Source organism: Fragaria vesca, linkage group LG5 (assembly GCF_000184155.1).
Source record: "Fragaria vesca subsp. vesca linkage group LG5, FraVesHawaii_1.0, whole genome shotgun sequence".
Lineage (NCBI taxonomy): Eukaryota > Viridiplantae > Streptophyta > Magnoliopsida > Rosales > Rosaceae > Fragaria > Fragaria vesca.
The window spans coordinates 83985-102359 of NC_020495.1; the positions used below are offsets into that span (position 1 = coordinate 83985).

The following is an 18375-nucleotide window of genomic DNA, read 5'->3' on the forward strand; positions in this document are numbered from 1 at the left end:
ACATCGGTGAGGAAAGAGAATATATGAAGAACCACAGCAAGAGCATCCGTAAGAAAATTTGCCTCTCTGTACGTACGGAAAAAGGTGTTGCTGACAAAAGAATCGTCAAGATGCTTGCTCATTAGTTGTTAAGTGTACGTTATTAATTAGTTAATCTTCTTCTCAATTGTCAAAACAATCCTTTAGCAAATGTATACATACATTAATATCCCCTAATCTAATTTAAAACAATTAGCCTAGTGAGGCTGCTTTGTAATGGACTCTCCATGGGTATATATCATACTCAAATTCCATTGTGATGAATAATATTTGACTTGACGTCTCCGTCATCTATATATGTATTTATTCACTTGATCGAGTATATATATACTCGAATACAAGACATCCTTCATACCACGTACTATACATAACTATATGGACTTAGCTAGGTGCCTTCAGTAGCACGCGCATCTACCACTGGATGGCTGGATCATAATTTTATGGAATGATCATCTTGTCGTGCATGTGTGAGATCACATCAAGCTAGCTAGAGCTCACAGGTGTCGGTTCATACAAAATATTCTGTATGTATCAATGATGTATGGTATAATATAACACATACATAATCCAATGTTATTCACATATAAGATATATAATCCACATTATTTAAAGCAAAAATAATATTAATTTAGGGACAATCTCATTCCATTTCTATCAATGCAAGCCAGGTGTGTGCTATGAGCTCCCACTATAAAAAGGCCACAAGCCCTGCATCGATTTTGCCATTGTCCATATACAAGTGACAAAGTAACATAGTTAGACCTGATCGAAGCTGCAGCAGCAAGCAAGTTAAAACAGCTTAGCTTGATCGAGTGGCGCTCAAAACTATATAGGGCAATGACTACTCTCCAGGAAACCGAAGGGAAAACCCTCCCAGATGCCTGGGACTACCAGGGCCAACCTGCCGACCGGTCCACCACCGGCGGCTGGACTTCTGCCGCCATGATTCTAGGTATGCAATTAGCTAGTTTTGAGTTCGATGTTCTCTAACATGCAATAACACCATCCGATCTCCATTTAGTTTCCAAGTATCTGATCGGAGTTGGTTTCTCTGTATGATTCGCAGGTGGAGAAGCATGTGAGAGGTTAACGACGCTGGGAATTGCGGTGAACTTGGTGACTTATCTGACCGGTACCATGCACCTGGGCAATGCAACCTCTGCAAATACCGTCACCAACTTTCTCGGCACTTCTTTTATGCTCTGCTTGCTCGGCGGCTTTGTCGCCGACACCTTTCTTGGAAGGTAATAACTAGTGTTTGATCGATAATGAATTATTTGGTGTTATCTCACTGTATTTGGTGTTTACATTGAATTTGCTTAAATGATTGATGGTTTCTAGATTCCTGGTTGGATAGGTACCTTACCATTGCCATCTTTGCCACCGTTCAAGCAACTGTAAGCAAACTTCCAACCTACCACTCCTATCCATTAACAACTCTTCTTTCAAATAATAGCCTCACCCAAATTGTAGACTTGCTTAGTGTATCAGAAATGTTGACTACTGGCCACACATGGTATTATATGGTGAATCATTTAGAACCACCGATCACGTAGAATCATGTATGAAATATGGATTGACATGTAACAACACAATGATTTAGATATATGATAACCAAAACATTACTTCGAGAGGTGTCGAGTTCCCTTGTATGTAATACATGAAGAAAAAAAGAAAAAAAGTTATCTACACTGACACTGTTTTTTGTTGTTTTTTTTTTGTTTTGCTTAATTTCTAACATTTTTGTTTGGTTAAATAGGGGGTAACAATATTGACAATCTCCACCGTAATACCTAGCCTCCGACCACCCAAATGCACCGCCGGCTCCGACTCACCTTGCATTCCTGCAAGCGGCAAGCAGCTAATGGTTCTTTACCTGGCACTGTACCTCACCGCCCTTGGCACAGGGGGCCTTAAATCGAGCGTTTCCGGCTTCGGCTCTGACCAGTTTGATGACTCGAACAAAGTAGAAAGAAAACAAATGACAAATTTCTTTAACTGGTTCTTCTTCTTTATAAGCATAGGCTCACTCGCCGCTGTCACCATTCTTGTATATATCGAAGACAACTTGGGAAGACAATGGGGGTACGGAATCTGTGCCTGTGCAATTGTGTTAGGCCTCGTTGTGTTCTTGTCCGGCACAAGACGGTACCGTTTCAAGAAACTGGCGGGGAGCCCTTTGACACAGATTGCGGCGGTGTTTGTGGCGGCGTGGAAGAAGAGGAACATTGATTTGCCGTCGGACCTGTCGTTGCTGTATAACGTTGATGATGGACAGAAGAAGATGCAGAAGCAGAAATTGCCCCATTCCAAACAGTTCCGGTTAGTGTTTATTCATCCTAGACCTTTTTCTACTTATGTCAACAAACTACTTTAACCGTAACAACTGTTTATTTTTTAATTTTTTTAATGTCCTATATTTTAATCTTGAGCTTTTACTTATTGTATTTAGCTAATTTGAAATGTTCTGATATTAGCTACGGTTTTAGACTTTTAGGAATAATCATGCAACATAACACCTGAGACCTTGTGTAAAATATTGATTATATAACTTTTCCTCCACCCATGATGTTCAGAATTTTGATAGGTATCTGTGAATGAGTCTGGATTCAACTTGCTTAGAACTATGATAATAAATAAATGCAGATTTTCAACTTATCTGTAGCTCAAGCACTTCTGGCTTGCTAGGTTATGCTTAGCTGTCTACTGAACATGTAAATCAAAACAAAAAATGAAGCAGCCTTTAGATAATCTCACGTTTATATCTATGATGATGGAGGATTATTAGAGAGTAGTGATTATGGTTTTCATACATGATTCCAAAACCAACTATAATCGAATTAAGACGTGACAAGCCGAGGCATCGTCTTCTTTTCTCCAGAATAGACAGATGGCAGACTTTGTTTGACTAACTTAATGATGCTTTAACCCAAAATCATCTCTGCAATATATTCTCAAATACATGCAGCTGTCATGCGATGCCTCTTATCACAGAAAATCAGTTCTATATTTCTCAGAAAATAGTCATATCCGTTTGAATCTCGATCATGCCTGCATCTTACATATATAAGTTGCTATTTGATAACTAAATATTTTCATCAGAAAACCAAAGTTGGGCACCTGCAAATTAATGCTGCTTGAAGCTAGCTAGCTAGCTATGTCATATATGCAGCAGAATACAGAATGCATGCACCTAGGTCTAGTAAAACATATATATGATTTAAGGAATTAGGGTCAGAGGAGAACTAGATGAGTATACTTAACATGATGGACATAACATATAGTAAGAGACAATTTGATAAATTATAGTATAATATATATTGCGTTTCTAGGTCGAGCTCGAGGAATGGAAAACAAAAGAGAAACTTGTATTGTAGTGAATGGGGGGATGCAAGGAAAATGGTGCGAGTCGTACGTTTCAAGTGGTGCTATAATTCAGAGAGATCGAATCAAAAAGCATCACGAGGGCATGGGGTCGGTCTGTCCTCTATGTCGATCATCACGCTTCTAGCAGGGCATCCTCTTCCCAGTTCTCGCCTCCCCTCAAGCTAGCTATATATGGAGCTTTGATCGATATCAGTCACGGACATATATGTTAGCTTAGCTTGAATATTCCACTGCATGCGCGCTGGCTCTGTTTCCTTGCATTCCGTCACGGCATCAGACACATACTCTAATTAGAACTATAAGTCCAGCTTTTCAAATAATTTCCTGCATATATTCTACTCTTTCGCCAGGTTAGTTTGTCTAGCATGTCACACAAAACTTGCAACAGAGAGCAAATCATCAATCTGATTTTTGCATGTGATTTGGCTTCTCCAGATACCACTTCCCTTTATGCATCTTCACATGACCGACCATATTTGTGAAACAGAATCTCTATGCAGCTAAAAAAATGTTTCGCTTTGATTCTCAAAAAGCTACGATTTGTTATTGTTAACTAAACTACCATTGATTTGTTAATAATGAATTTCTTAATTTCTTGTACACGCAGCTTCTTGGATAAGGCAGCAATCAAGATCCCGGAAAGTGCCAGGCCTGCCAGCAGCACTAGAATGATGATAAACAAGTGGAGTTTATCAACCCTAACTGATGTTGAGGAAGTCAAAATGATAATCGGAATGCTACCAATTTGGGCCACCACCATATTGTTTTGGACAGTGTATGCTCAAATGACCACATTCTCAGTGTCACAAGCAACCTCCATGGACCGTAAAATTGGTTCATTTCAGATCCCACCTGCCTCCCTCACTGTTTTCTTTGTAGGCAGCATTCTCTTGACTGTCCCAGTTTATGATAGAGTCATAGTCCCAGTAGCAAGAAAGCTACTCAAAAACCCCCAAGGACTTACCCCGTTGCAGAGAATTGGGGTCGGTCTAGTGCTCTCAATCTTTGCCATGGTGGCAGCGGCACTCACAGAGCTGAAGCGCTTGAGGGCAGCACGATCTCATGGGCTGACGGATAATCCGACAGCCGAGATCCCGTTAAGCGTCTTCTGGCTAGTCCCTCAATTTTTCTTAGTAGGATCAGGAGAGGCCTTCACTTACATTGGCCAACTCGACTTCTTTCTGAGGGAGTGCCCTAAGGGGATGAAGACTATGAGCACTGGACTGTTTTTGAGCACCCTTTCACTAGGGTTTTTCTTCAGCTCACTTTTGGTGACCATAGTCCATAAGGTGACTGGGGATAGGAAGCCATGGCTTGCAGATAATCTTAATCAGGGAAAGCTTTATGATTTTTACTGGCTTTTGGCAATTTTGAGTGCTCTGAATCTGCTGATTTATTTGGCCTGTGCCAAGTGGTATGTGTACAAGGACAAGAGGCTTGCTGAGGAGGGCATAGAATTGGAGGAAGTAGAGATTTGTGCCCATTAATTAATGTGTTAGTCTTCCAGTTGCTTGTGAATTTGGTTTTTCTTTTTCCCCTTTTCTTCTCACATAAGCCTGTAAGGGTGAAATCTTTTATGTACAAAAAGAAAGAAATGAAGATTCATTAGCTTGAGCACTTCTAATTCTGAATAACTTTGAGACAGGTTGGATCAGATTATAGCAAATTTTATGTTTGCTTGTAATTACTTTACTTTCCCAGGAAAGTAATTCAGTGAATCAATTACCACCGCAAGTAAATCTACTACAAGAAAATGATAGTCGGAGTTGATGGATTACGAAGTCAAATGAGATCGATCACAGAATCTCAATTGCCAAGCTTTAGCTATTCAATGGTATCATGTGACCTGCAATAAAGGATTATCTGATAAACTATGAGGTTTCAAAATTTGATTTGATCGAGCAGATCAATATGGAATTATTTTAGTCGCTTCGAATGATACTCTTCTAACTAATTAAACAGAGGTGGAGAAACCAAAGAAGAACTTCAGTAGTTCCAAGACTGGTTATGGAAAATGTTCCGGGGATTCAAAGATTTCAGAACATTTTCCATAACCAGTAGTTTGGGTAAAAAATTCATGTGAGGTTTCCATAACCATTGGAATCTTATATATTCCTTTAAGCATCATAAAAACATATACAATACCAGTGGCGGGATGTCATTGTACCAAGACTGGGAAGCATTCGTTGTCAAGTAGAGAGAATTGGACACAAGAAACCATCACTTACCCAAATGGCAAAGATCAGTAGATCACTATCACAATAATTCAACAACTCCAATCATACATGATTAAAGTAATCCTTTTGTATTGTAGTAAATATCATGTCACATTATTTTTGAATCTTGATACCATACTGCATTACTTAGCAATCTCTTTGTCATGACATTATTATTGAATCTTAGTTATATATATATACTGCATATACTGCATTATTAGTGAGGTCAGTACATTTATATAAATTCATTGGCGACCTGCTTCGTTGACAAGTCAACATCCAAACTGTATGCAAATTCACAATGAGAATAGAGAAAATTCACAAAATTTAATCCAAGTGTTGTAGGTATCATCTTCATATTATTAGATTAAACTATTGAACTTTAGATCACATATGTATATTGCCAAGAGAAGTACCTAACAGACGAGCTTAATCTTGATACGAGATGTATTTAGATTTGGTGGGAACCAATTTATGAACATTATGAACCGACTGTGATATGCAGAAACTCAACTAACATAATGGATCCAAACCGATTACCATATGGGAGCAGTTGGATCCCGCTGGTCCAAGGTTTTCCACCTTGTAAACCCGCAGGCATCTGCAGTCGGACCTCAAGACTTCAAACTTCCTCATTTATCTTTCAAATCTCTCATCTCAATCTCCTTTCTCACTTGTGTTTTATTTTATAGCTATTTAAACCACCCCTTTATTTCTGCTAATGTCAAACCAACATGTTTAAGGACACCAAATAAAGCTAACGTTGTATCATTCCTTCTCTTCTTAAGGTTCTAGCAAGAACGTAGAGCGATTGCCTGATCGAAGATATTATACAACTCAATGAGGAAAAAATTACATCTTTCTTTTTTATTGCTAAAAGGGAAAGTACAAATAATTATGACAGTGCTGAACCAATGGCTCAGCACCCAAAGAGATGACAGAGACTACAACATATGACAGAGAGATTAGATAGTTTGGATACTGACAAGGATACAATTACAAGGACATAAGACTACAATCTAACCATCATCTTACAGTTAAAAGATATATAATTCCCATTTGAATGCCAAGGTAGGTTCAGCTCCATCACAAATAGAACAGAACCCGAAGTGCCAAGCTATATCTATGTGCACAGCTGTGCCTGTGTACCTCAAGGCGTTTTGTGTTCCTGCATGACTGTAGGAGAGAAAATTAGACAAAATGAACACTTCAAATGTTTACTTATAAAAGAAGACTGCACATCAAGTACATGACCGCATCAATATCAACATATGAGCATATGATGTGTTTCTTCTCTTCTGACAGAAATTTCTCAGCAGAATAAGTAACGCATGTAATCAACCTAAATTCTATGGAGGGAAAAAACCAACTTCTATAAGGGCCTAACTTGATACATTCTCAACGTCACTCATCACAGAACCATTTTCTATTCTACAGTTTTCTCAAGTTTCTTTTGGGATGAACAGTAGGAGGGGTATAAGTGGTCAATCTATGGATGGCATGTGATGAGAGCACATGATTTTGTACAACCTGATGAAAGGGGAAAATGGTTTCAAGCTTTGAGGCCTATGCCTTTGGCATGTGGCATTACAGGCAATGTAACCTCACTACCAGACCACTTATTAAGCACAGAACACTTCCCATAATGTACATTTATGAGAAGTGAACCATACAATACAGTTCTATTGAAGCAGCGAATATGCGGATCATTGAGAGACAAGTCCTGAACTTCAAGTCTTTGAAAGACAAAAAGAGAAAATCTTTGAGACCACATCACCTTTCAGATACATGGAGTATCCACATAACCTTTCAGGAGGATTTTACCCCACAGAAGCAGTCAGCAGAGACGAAATCTATGAGACGCTATTAAATCTAATGGATTATTGGAGAAATTTGTGCATGTTACAAAGTTGAGAATGTATCAACACACAGTTCTCCAGAAAATAGAACGCACCTGAATGCAATCATGACCCTTCTAATGAATCAAGGCCTTCATCAAATTCACCAAAAATATTTGGGCATTCATCCCATTTTCCCTGCTTCCGTGATTCCCAATATCCCCCAACATAGCGGAAAGGTCCATCTTCACCTTCTCTCTGAAACCATCTGGGTTTCCACCCATTTTCTTGTAGTTTCCTCGACTGTGCAACAAGGATCACCACCAACGTTAGTACAATAAAATGATATATGTTAACTGATCATAAGCCCTCTCCTTAATACATGGACCTATGCAACATATGATATGCTAAGATTTGCTATTTAAAATTTGTCTATCAAAAATCAATGGATGCATCGATTACTCATTGCTTTGCTGATACAAAACAAAAAAAGACAAAAACAAAATACAAAAGAAACAGCATACCTTCCACTACAAATTACTAATAAATAAAAGAATCAGCCTATGAAGCTGGCATTTAGGTTGGTGTGTGTGTGTGTGTTCCAGTGATATCCAAAGATGCCATACGTACCATTCTTTGCCTTCTTTCCAACCGCTGCTTCTCTGCATTTGCCTTTTCATATTCTCCATTCTCCAGGTGCCGCTGGTCTGGCCTGAGTCTGGAATCCGTGGGTGGAAGCTTCTCCTTAATCCGTGATCAAATACCCAGGATCAGACAAAGCTATAAGAAACAATTAGAGATGCATAAGAGGAAAATGAAAATGCATACGAACAATTGATGTACTACATCATGTCTACCTGTAGTCCACGTGTTAGCTCATTCAGTGTGATAGCGAACGATGTTAAGTTGTACCGTGTGATATCAGGTGGTTTACTTCCTTTCCACAACAAGGAAGCATCTGAAACATTTGGCTTTCCACCCACTTCACCATCAACATAATACATGCTGTCATCCCACTTCCCAAATAGTGTAGCAACCTTTTTTCCCACGAGATCTTCAACAAATCCATGGACCTATGTGGATAATATATACGAGCAATTAATCCAATAATTACCATGAGTGGGGCACGATATAGTCCAACAAATGTGTGACTTTCTCAATTTATCGCATGAGTAAAGCAGTGAGCATGTTTCAACATTTTCTATGCCTCGACATATAAACATCAGATGCCAGAACAGGTACATAAATAAAAATTCAACACTAACCTGGTGAGGATTTCGGTCAAGAATGGATTGCTCTTTGAACTTCAGTTTGCATGAATACTCACGATTACCCCGTATGTGCATTGTACCATGGTGGTCACAATAGAGTTTACCGAGAATGAGATTATATATATTTGTTGTGACCTATCAAATGGCATGAAAACATTTTAGCTTCACTGGAACATATATAAAAAAAATATAAGTACAAAAGATAAAAATAAAGGTTCAGATGAGGAGTCGTATAAGGGAAACAGATTCACACAGTAATCCCACCTTGCTCCACTGAAAAATTTCGCCGTCATCAAACTCCACGCTTAAAACTCCAACAGGGTCAAGCTGAATCGATCGCCCCCAAAATTTTGACCGGAGATTGCTGTCAGCCCAGAACTTCCACCCTCTACCTTCACAGTGGCAAGCAATGAGTGTTGGGTGGTGACTGACCTGTTAAAAGTAAAAGTTCGTTGAAATGTTTTGTTTTGAGGAATCACACATTTATATAAATCCACTGTAAGCAAAAGAAATATAGTTGTGGGATCCCCGCCTTTGCTTACAAATAGCAAATTCTCAAGCAACACTTTCACAATGTTGAGTACTCACTCTTTAAATATTCTTAGAATTACTTGTAAAAATTCAAATGTGCTTGGGAGATTGTGATAAAAATTCAAATGTGCTTGGGAGATTGTGAGTCAGGATGTGATAGAGGCCATAACCCAAATTCAAAATTTACATGAGTTTATGTCCAAAGTTGCATGCTCATTTGACCAAAAGCTTGAGTTTCTTTTCTCTCTGATAGTTAGGAAGACAGTATAGTTGGCCATCTCAACAAGAGGGCCAATTTTCTTTAAGCTGTTTAAAATTTGATGCATATCCCAACAAGCTTTCAATCAAAATATCTTATTGCACTTGAAATTTCCATTGCTCATTTATTTAAGTTATTTGATTTTTTAACACTATTTTTTATTCTTCAAATGCTTACCTTTTCAGAGAAGAAGCGAATTCCTTTATCAGGATAGTCTGCTTCATAAGTTTCACCTAACAAAGGATTGAATGGCTTACAGTGCCGCCCTTCCGATGATGCATAACCAGAAACCGCAAATGCAGCAACATTTAGAATCCTTTGGAGACTGTTTCCCTAATAATTTACGAGACCAAAGAGGAACAACAAATCAGCTTGAATAAATAATTAGTCTTTGATGCATTGAAGATATTATCCTGCACTTCCGACTCCAGTCAAACCGCAGATTAATTTTAACATAAAACACAAGACATATCAAACCTATTAACAGTTATTCCTCCTGTGATTGACCAACCCAGTACTTTCTACTAATCATCAAGATTCTAGTATAATAATTTTAAATTTAATTATAATTACAAGACCCTAAATGTACTCATTATAAGATGTTACTGTGTAGGACTAAGAAAAATAGGTGGAGACAGTGAGGAATTGCTTGCATAGCTATCATTGCCAAAATATCACATAGTAAACATACATATGCATGGTGATGTAATATAAGTTAAGAAGTGCACTCTTTGCTCTTACCATTTTTCCATTCTCATATGCCCGATCCAAAAGATAGGAGTACTCCATGTCCTCACAACACTTTTGAAGAGATGATATTGGCTCATTAAAATACACTGGAAGACAAACTCGAGTAAGATCCTTTCCCACATTGTCTTTAATCATAGACCAAAGGCTGACCCCTTTCTCCTTCTCAACTGGAACAGGAAGCTCTTTTCTCCTTTCAATGTGTGGATATCTGAAATCATTAATTTCCTTCTCGGTGTGCATCTCCTCAGCATTACTAAATTTATTTACAACTTGCACAGACCCACAACTTATGCTGGGTTCAGTAAAATACTCTTTTGTGTCAAAAAATGACACTTCATCTTCATCTGACACTTCCTCAAGCTCGTGTTTCTCAATATCGTCAGAGGATTCAGTTGTGCTGCATTCTAAAAACCGAAATAGATGTTAGACATGAAAAAGGAGAAGAATCAAAAACTACTTAAAATTGTCTTGGATAGAGTAAATTTGAACCACTTAAGCTTTGAGAAAGAAAATGAGAACAAAAGCTGATGAATTTTATTTATTATGAGTCCTAATTATCAAACCAGCCATCTTTCAATCAAATTTAAAACCGTAAATTTAATAACCACAACTGACTATTGGAATAACAAAATTCTATTGATTCCATAACGAAAAGGAACTTACTACTCTTACATGCATCAACAATGTAATAACCAGTATTTATTACATCTTGCACGTCAAATTTTTATTACAAACTGCTGGAGGCTGTAATAATGTTTGAACACCACTTTTAGAAATTAAGATGTGTATCACGTGTGTGCATGTGCGTGTAGAACAACAAGTTAATGATACAATGTAACATATCGAATCCATTGTCATGTTGTATGCATTATTAAGAATGGATCTTCAGTGGATTGGTATTATGTGCTGTCAAACTCTAACACTCTACAAAAAACAGTCAACTAAAGTCGTCTTCTACATGTTATATTCTTTCATGATCGTTTTTGGACCCAAACAAATTTTCTAACCTGCAATAACAGCTGTTTTTAGCACATTATACAATCATATTATATTTGGTTTATTCTTTTGAATATATTATATTTGGTTTAATGAAGAAGGAAAGAACTTATTAGAAAGTGGACAGAGAAAACATAAATTGTGTACCACTATATTTTCCCTGCCGCAAACTGGAAAACTCATGTTTCGTCAATTGGTATTCAACATCCTGAATTCCAGAGGCTTCAGCTTCAAAGTTAGCTGCCTGCATAGGTAGAAGTAAAATGCTTACTATATCAAAAAGCAATCGAAACTATAAAATACAAAAAGCAGGTCACAAAGTAATGAACAATAATATTATAAACAATTGTAATGCTTTTCTTAAATATGGAATAGGCCTTCCAAAGACAGTACATAGAAGACACACCACAAAACAAAGTCACTTACAATGACACTAGCAAAACTCCATTCTAACACTGTTGGTAGACCACAGGTGGTGATGAGACAATGTATATGTATTATATATGATATATCTTTTATAGGAAGTCACAGACACTGGAAACCCATATAACACTGAAATTAGCTGCTGTATAAAGCCAATTGTTCGGACAAATAGCCTCTCGAGTGATGAACTTAGCTTGCTTGCATCTAGAAGGCATGGTTGCCAACTTGGGAGGTATGACAAGACAAGCATGCTCAGAAAACCTCAATCCTTATAAGTTATCAAATCAATCTGTGTACAGTATATATGGTGTATAAGACACATATGTAACATTTTATATATATAGTAATCTCCTTTCATAATTAAGAATACAGATTGTAGTTGATCATTCTATCTGGCAATTTCCTTTTTACGTACATTATGTATAGCCATTCATATGCATTCCAAGTAAATCTAATTTGTCTTTGATCTACTAAGAAAATGCTTCCTTTGATTGGTGGATCCACACTATGGGATCCACTTCAATTAACTTGTGGACAACTAACACTACCTTTCCTCCTACCAAGAATTGAGCAATTGGCACTTCTCACTTATTTGTATAAACAAACAACAGCACAGAAAAACGAGTCCATTCAATGAGATTCATCCATTCTGTATCTATGAGATATTAGTAGCAATGACCATAAATAATGAAATCATGTATAATGGTTTACGAATTTGACATGGACAAAACATTAGGCAGTCAAGAAATGTGACAATTAAATTTGAAAAGCCAAAAACGAAGATATTATAAGTTGGAGCTGTGTGAAAAGAAAAGATGGTTTATCAGTTAGCAAGAAACATGACCCTACATAAACAGATATCTCATACGGAATCTGTACAAATCAAGTAACCGCGACTAAATTGTAATTGTGTTCGAGTAACTAGCTGTGACAAAGACAATCCCTTAACTTTGAGAAAGTGGATGATGTGGGTAGAGAAGTAGTTACCTCCAACTGTCTTAATGTGTCGAACAAATTGGACCGTTCTTCGCACAGAACCTTAAGATGTCCTTGTAATTGAGAGAATTCAGAGAGCATTATCTGCTCACAATCCTTTACAGTGTTCTCGCTGGTTCCCTCTTCAAGTAGGCGGCTCTTTAGTCTCTCAGTAGATACAGATAAATCTGTTTGTACAAGGGAGAGATTATCACTCAACAATCTCAGCGGATATAGACTCCGGGTTGACACCAAAGCTTGCAACCAAGCCGCCCGGTCCTTCTTTGAATTTGTCCTTAAATGAAGGGTCTTTGTAGCAGTAAATATGTAAAACTTCCGATCATCCGACTTGCTCTCTCTGAAGGATGATATCTGGTACACAAAATCAAAAGAAAAAATATCTCTTCAGATCACAGGAAAACGGAAATCAAGTATTCCAACTTGATTATCAATACCCCGATCGTAATGTAAAACTACATTATACGGTCAAAAACGAAATCCAAAAGGCAAAAACCAGGAAAGCAAATCAAAATATATAATAGCTACCAGAAAGAGAATTTCAAAACTTGAACTCAGCTCATCCACCTACAAGCCACTAGAGAAGAAAAAACAATCATTTGAGTTGTTAATGGCACCCCACGATATCCAAGCCAGATTCCTCAAGCTTGGACTTTGTCATCCACTAACATCAAAACCAAGACTTTGAAAACAACTAAGAATATTCGCAGAATTGAAAAGAACAAATTCTTATCCTCGTTTTCTGAACAGTGATTAGCTTAAAACTGGATCTTGTATTAGTAAACAGCCACCTAAAACTGGACTTTGCTTATTTTATGCCACTGAATATATCAGACCCCATTGCTCCAACGTCAAGTAAGCCAGCCATACATAAAATAGAAGACTTGAAAGCAACCCCTAACTCAGAATCCCAGTGGCTGGGTTTCAGGGCAACGGTGGCGCCATCCCCACCGTAGGATGGTGAGCCACGGAGCCCCGGCCCTTTGGGTTAGGGATGGGACCATAGGATAATAACCTAGACCTCCCTTATCCACCTGCTGATGTGACCCACTTGGACATCAACGACCAGTTAAACTGTAAAGACTTTTCAAAGGTAAAACCTTGGAAGGGCAAAAGGGTTTAAAATTACTGTGTACCTTGAGGTGGACGACTCCTACGGTTTTCTGGTGCTTCCGTCTTCGCCCGCTGTCAATCCTCGAAAGGCGGTGAGTGGAGATCTCGCCGATGACGCGAACGTCGTCGTTTGGGTTCAAGAGGTTGAGATTCTCCGGCAAGCGAATCTTGGCGTAGGAGAGCACGCCGTTTCGCAGCAGGAACCACCTGGATCTCCACCCCTTGCCGTAATTGGTCCACTTGTGGAGAACTCCGGCGACGGTGGCCTCGGATCCCGTCTGCCGTCCGGCATTGCCGTCAGATCCGACCGACAGGCTCGCCGGCAAGCTCCGGGTCCGCGATAGTGACGACGCCTCCGGTGACTGGTCGCCGATACCGCTGCCGGTCTCCAGCGTGATACAGCAGAGCGGGTGCATCTCCTTCACCCGCATTTTTGGCTCGCAACGGGGATGGATTCGACTGATCAATTTTTCAAATTTCCCATTCGAAGAAGAAGAAGAAGTAACTGCAACAGAGTAGTAGCAGATATATAATAAAAGGCATTGTCATCCATCAATCGCAATCGAAATAAATGCAATGAAAACGAAAATGCAGCTGGCATGCAGCAAAATCTGAAACTGCGAGGGAGAGAGAATACCTGTGAGGAGGAGCTCGATCAGAGCTCTGAAACTGAGAAAGAGCTAGAGAGGGAGTGGGAAGTATAGGATCGATGATGGATTATTATTATTATAATGAGGACTGAGGAGGAGGAGGAGGAGCAAAGCAAGGGAGCTTCTTGTTGGTTAAATTTCAATTCTTTGTTTTTTGCTTGGATTGATGGCAAAGTATATTTATTTATTTGTAGAGATTAATAATTGGAGTTGTGTCTACATTTAGGTGTAGTAGGCAGGCAGGTTTGTTTATAGCAGCAGTGAGTGGCAGAAGCGTAATTAAGTCTCTGCATTGAAAATGGAAGCAGATTTCCTGTACTGCAGATGCCGGGACTGCGTCTTCCTCCTCTCTGCTAAGCTAGCTAGCTGCTCAACTAGTACGTTCTCGCGAGATGGAGGGAATTTATCGGTAAAATCTCGCCAGGCCTGGTTTAGCCTTTAGAAGGGTGGCAGGAGGAGGAAGAGGAGGAACAAAACTCAACAAGTCGATGGGAGCAGAAATGCAGAGGCCAGAGGGGTGATATTAATACCATTCAATGCAGTAAATTTTCCCATCTCTTCTTTATTTATGACGACAGTAAATCACCATTTTATCTGCCTAAACAGTGGGATATTACACTGCATGCACCTCCAAATATAGCTAGACAACCTCATTTTGCACTTTAGCAGACCACGATTTCAACCCTCAACCGCCACCAGCCGTCCATACTGGGCACCATTCTGACGATGATGGAGATGATATGAAAATGATCGAGCTAGAACTTCGACATGAAAGTCGAGGTGGAGATCAACGATATGCAAACAAGACACTACAACGTGTTATTCAACATATTTTCGGCCAAGCATATGTATATAGTCATTTCTAAGTTGACATAGTAATGTATGATCCATTTATAGGGTTCGAAGACATGCACTAGCTAGGTTCTGTATGAAATTTTCTAGATCCCTAATCTGTACTCGCCATTTTTCTGTACGTACTCGTATAGTTTTCTGTACTCATATTTGTTGTAGAATTGTTCTAACCTTTCTTCCATTCATCTAAAGAGAATGATGCTGCATGTACTACCGTGGATTTCAGTTTGCATGGTGGTACAAACACATCAATCTATCAAATCAAATTCAATTGGTCACAAAGTTTCTAACTGACTAGCAGCTACGGGGTTTTATGGATCACCAAATTCTGACTACAATTCGCTAACTAATCAAAATATTCCATCGATTGCTTTAACATATTAGGGCCACATAGCTGTTTCGAACCTACGATGAAAAATGTTGAAGTGGAAAGACTACGTTCCCGTTCTTATTATGCCTAGCATTTCAACAATACTAAGATCACAAAAAACAATCTTGTTTCCTCGTGTTACCAAAGCAGAAGAGGTGAATAATGTTTTCCCCAATTTCATTTTCACAACTTCCTTCTTCTTTGGGAAGTTGACTTCATTTGTTTCGCAAAAAAAAAAAAAAAAAAGGTCATGGATATGACAATTGAATACGATACAATCATGAAACAACTATCACAATTCACAACACAAAGTTACTTTAGATTTTGAAAATTGATTTCAACAAGAAAAAGTAAAAGAACTTTTCTTTAACCTAATGCGGCACATTTTGTATAATTTGTCTTTAATAAAAAACAATTAGCTTGAATCCAAATGAAGTCGCCGTCAAGTTTTCTCTTGGTTAGCGATTTATGCACTTGTGATCCATATTGGATCGCCTCATGGGTGCTCGTTGACACCAATATCCCTCTCCATGGCTCGCTTTGGAGGTTTGGTATTCAGGATGTTTAAAGAAAAATCTTTGCTCTTTAGTTTTTTTTTTTTTTTGTTCTTAATGAAAAATTCATTAATTGAAACTTGAAGAATATACACCCAATGCAAAGAGCCTAAAACAAGACTCAAGCCCAAATGCATATAATCTACACAAGCGAAATTACGTCTCTCACATCTCCTTTGTGTTAAACAGCGACAAACGTGACCCGTGGATCATCCTTGTACCGATATTGTCCCAACTTAATCACCTTTAAGGTGTTGGGTTTTAATCACAAAAGGCCTCAGTTCAATTAGGAATGATCCACCCACTTATAACTTATATTTTATTTGTCACTTTTCTTATGTGGGATCTATTACTCTCCTATACTTCCAACACGCCCCCTCACGTGCAACCTGACTCAAGGTTTGCATGTGGAATGGATTGGGACGGAACAAACCAAGGGACACTTGGTGACAATCCAATCGGAACATTCCGATGGCAAGAGAAGAAGCCCGGACCGGGCGAGAGAAGGAACCCAAATCGGGCCCATGAGAACTGGGCAAGAGATAGAACCCAGGAGAATTAAAGAAGTAATTGGAGAGGGACCCATTCTGATACCATATTAAACAACGACAAGCGTGACCCGTGGATCATCCTTGTACCGATATTGTCCCAACTTAACCACCTTTAAGGTGTTGGTTTTTAATCACAAAAGGTCTTGGTTCAATTAGAAATGATCCACCCACTTATAACTTATATTTTATTTGTCATTTTTCTGATGTGGGATCTATTACTCTCCTATACTTCCAACACTTTGCATGCAGAAAGTGTAGCTTGCAGACTTGGTTTAGTGGAAATAGATTCTTATGGAGAGCGACCGCTCAGTGTTTGTGGCTGTGTTGCATCAACAATCTAATGCCCCCACAGAAGTTAGCCGTATCATTGACGATTGTATAAATAGGCTTATATGAACATGTTTGATGTTATTGATATTATACATATTTATCGTGAAGCAAATGGTGTTGCTCATGGATTGACACACTTTGCGAGCCTAGGTTACTATATTGATGAGTGTCTAGCTAGGAGATCCTCCTTATTTTCTCCAAGACGTACTTTATGAGGATATGTGTAATGATGGTTAGGGTCAAGGTTTTACATCCCCCTTAGTCACTCACAATTTTTTTTTATATAAATGATGGGAGTCGAGATGAGCCTCTTATGTAGGTAAGTTTTCTCTACCCAATTCAAAAAATAAACTGCACAACGAAAATTACAACCCAACCCAAATTCACATGGATAGAGCTGCAACCGTAAAGTAGCCAATCGACCAAATCCGACTAAATCGAAAAACGCAGAGGGAAGACAAAGATACCAGAACAACCACAATAAAACTTCTATCAAACTTCCATTAGCTATTACAGTTTTTACTTCCACCTCAATGGACCAACTATGCCAAAAACAAAAATACCAGAACAACCACAATAAAAAATAATTAACCGAATGAGAGAATAAAGTGAGATCCAGTAAGAGACCAAAGAAACAAGCACCAAAAGGTACACAAACTTAGAATACAAGCCATACCAATTAACTTCATGGTGGTTAGATCTCTATGTGTTACGATTAAGGAAAGTTCGTAACAACATACTTCTATCTATATCACCACCCATAAGTTCCCCTTAACCGAACAAAATTGGATGGATCAAGATAAATTACATATACTTTAATAGTTCTTTTTATGTATGATGATTAATTTGTAGTTCTTTTTCTGTATGATGATTAATTTGTAGTTCTTTTTGACATTAACACTATTATATTGTTTTGGAAGCAAAACAAAATTGAATTCGCACAAATGGAGCTGGGTTTTGCAAATCAGTTATTACAAACCCTAGCCTAACCCTCGACTCAAAACTTACATAGACAAAGCCATTCCAAAATCCACGTCAAGTAGTAGTTGATCAATCAAACTTAAACTCCATCAATGGGATTGGAAGCAAATTAAACCAGAGCACTCACCCTAAAAAAATAATGGTGTCAGCTTTTTGAGAGACCAAAACAATCTTCGTTATCGCTTAGCCATGTGTCTGTATTAAGAGCTAAACCCCCATTTGATGTGGCCCCTCTTACCATATATACGCATTATACACATTTGATGGTCCT

At 38.5% G+C, this 18375-nt stretch overlaps 2 protein-coding genes across 2 annotated transcripts; one reads left to right on the forward strand and one right to left on the reverse strand.

Moving 5' to 3' along the window:
• The first annotated feature begins 715 nt into the window (after positions 1-715).
• Positions 716-5042, forward strand: LOC101312345 (nitrate transporter 1.1-like). Its single transcript, XM_004298604.1, has 5 exons — positions 716-991; positions 1106-1283; positions 1397-1436; positions 1799-2361; positions 4034-5042. The coding sequence occupies exons 1-5, from the start codon at positions 877-879 to the stop codon at positions 4911-4913; spliced, it is 1776 nt and encodes a 591-aa protein (XP_004298652.1). The 5' UTR covers positions 716-876; the 3' UTR covers positions 4914-5042.
• Positions 5043-6424: 1382 nt separating this feature from the next.
• LOC101312056 (oxysterol-binding protein-related protein 2A-like) lies at positions 6425-14384 on the reverse strand. Its single transcript, XM_004298603.1, has 12 exons — positions 13840-14384; positions 12698-13057; positions 11435-11531; positions 10566-10695; positions 10283-10499; positions 9719-9874; positions 9016-9183; positions 8746-8886; positions 8338-8553; positions 8111-8224; positions 7597-7783; positions 6425-6818 (listed from the first exon to the last, which is right to left on the reverse strand). Exons 1-11 carry the CDS (start codon positions 14245-14247, stop codon positions 7607-7609), a joined length of 2184 nt encoding a protein of 727 aa, XP_004298651.1. The 5' UTR covers positions 14248-14384; the 3' UTR covers positions 6425-6818; positions 7597-7606.
• Positions 14385-18375: the final 3991 nt, after the last annotated feature.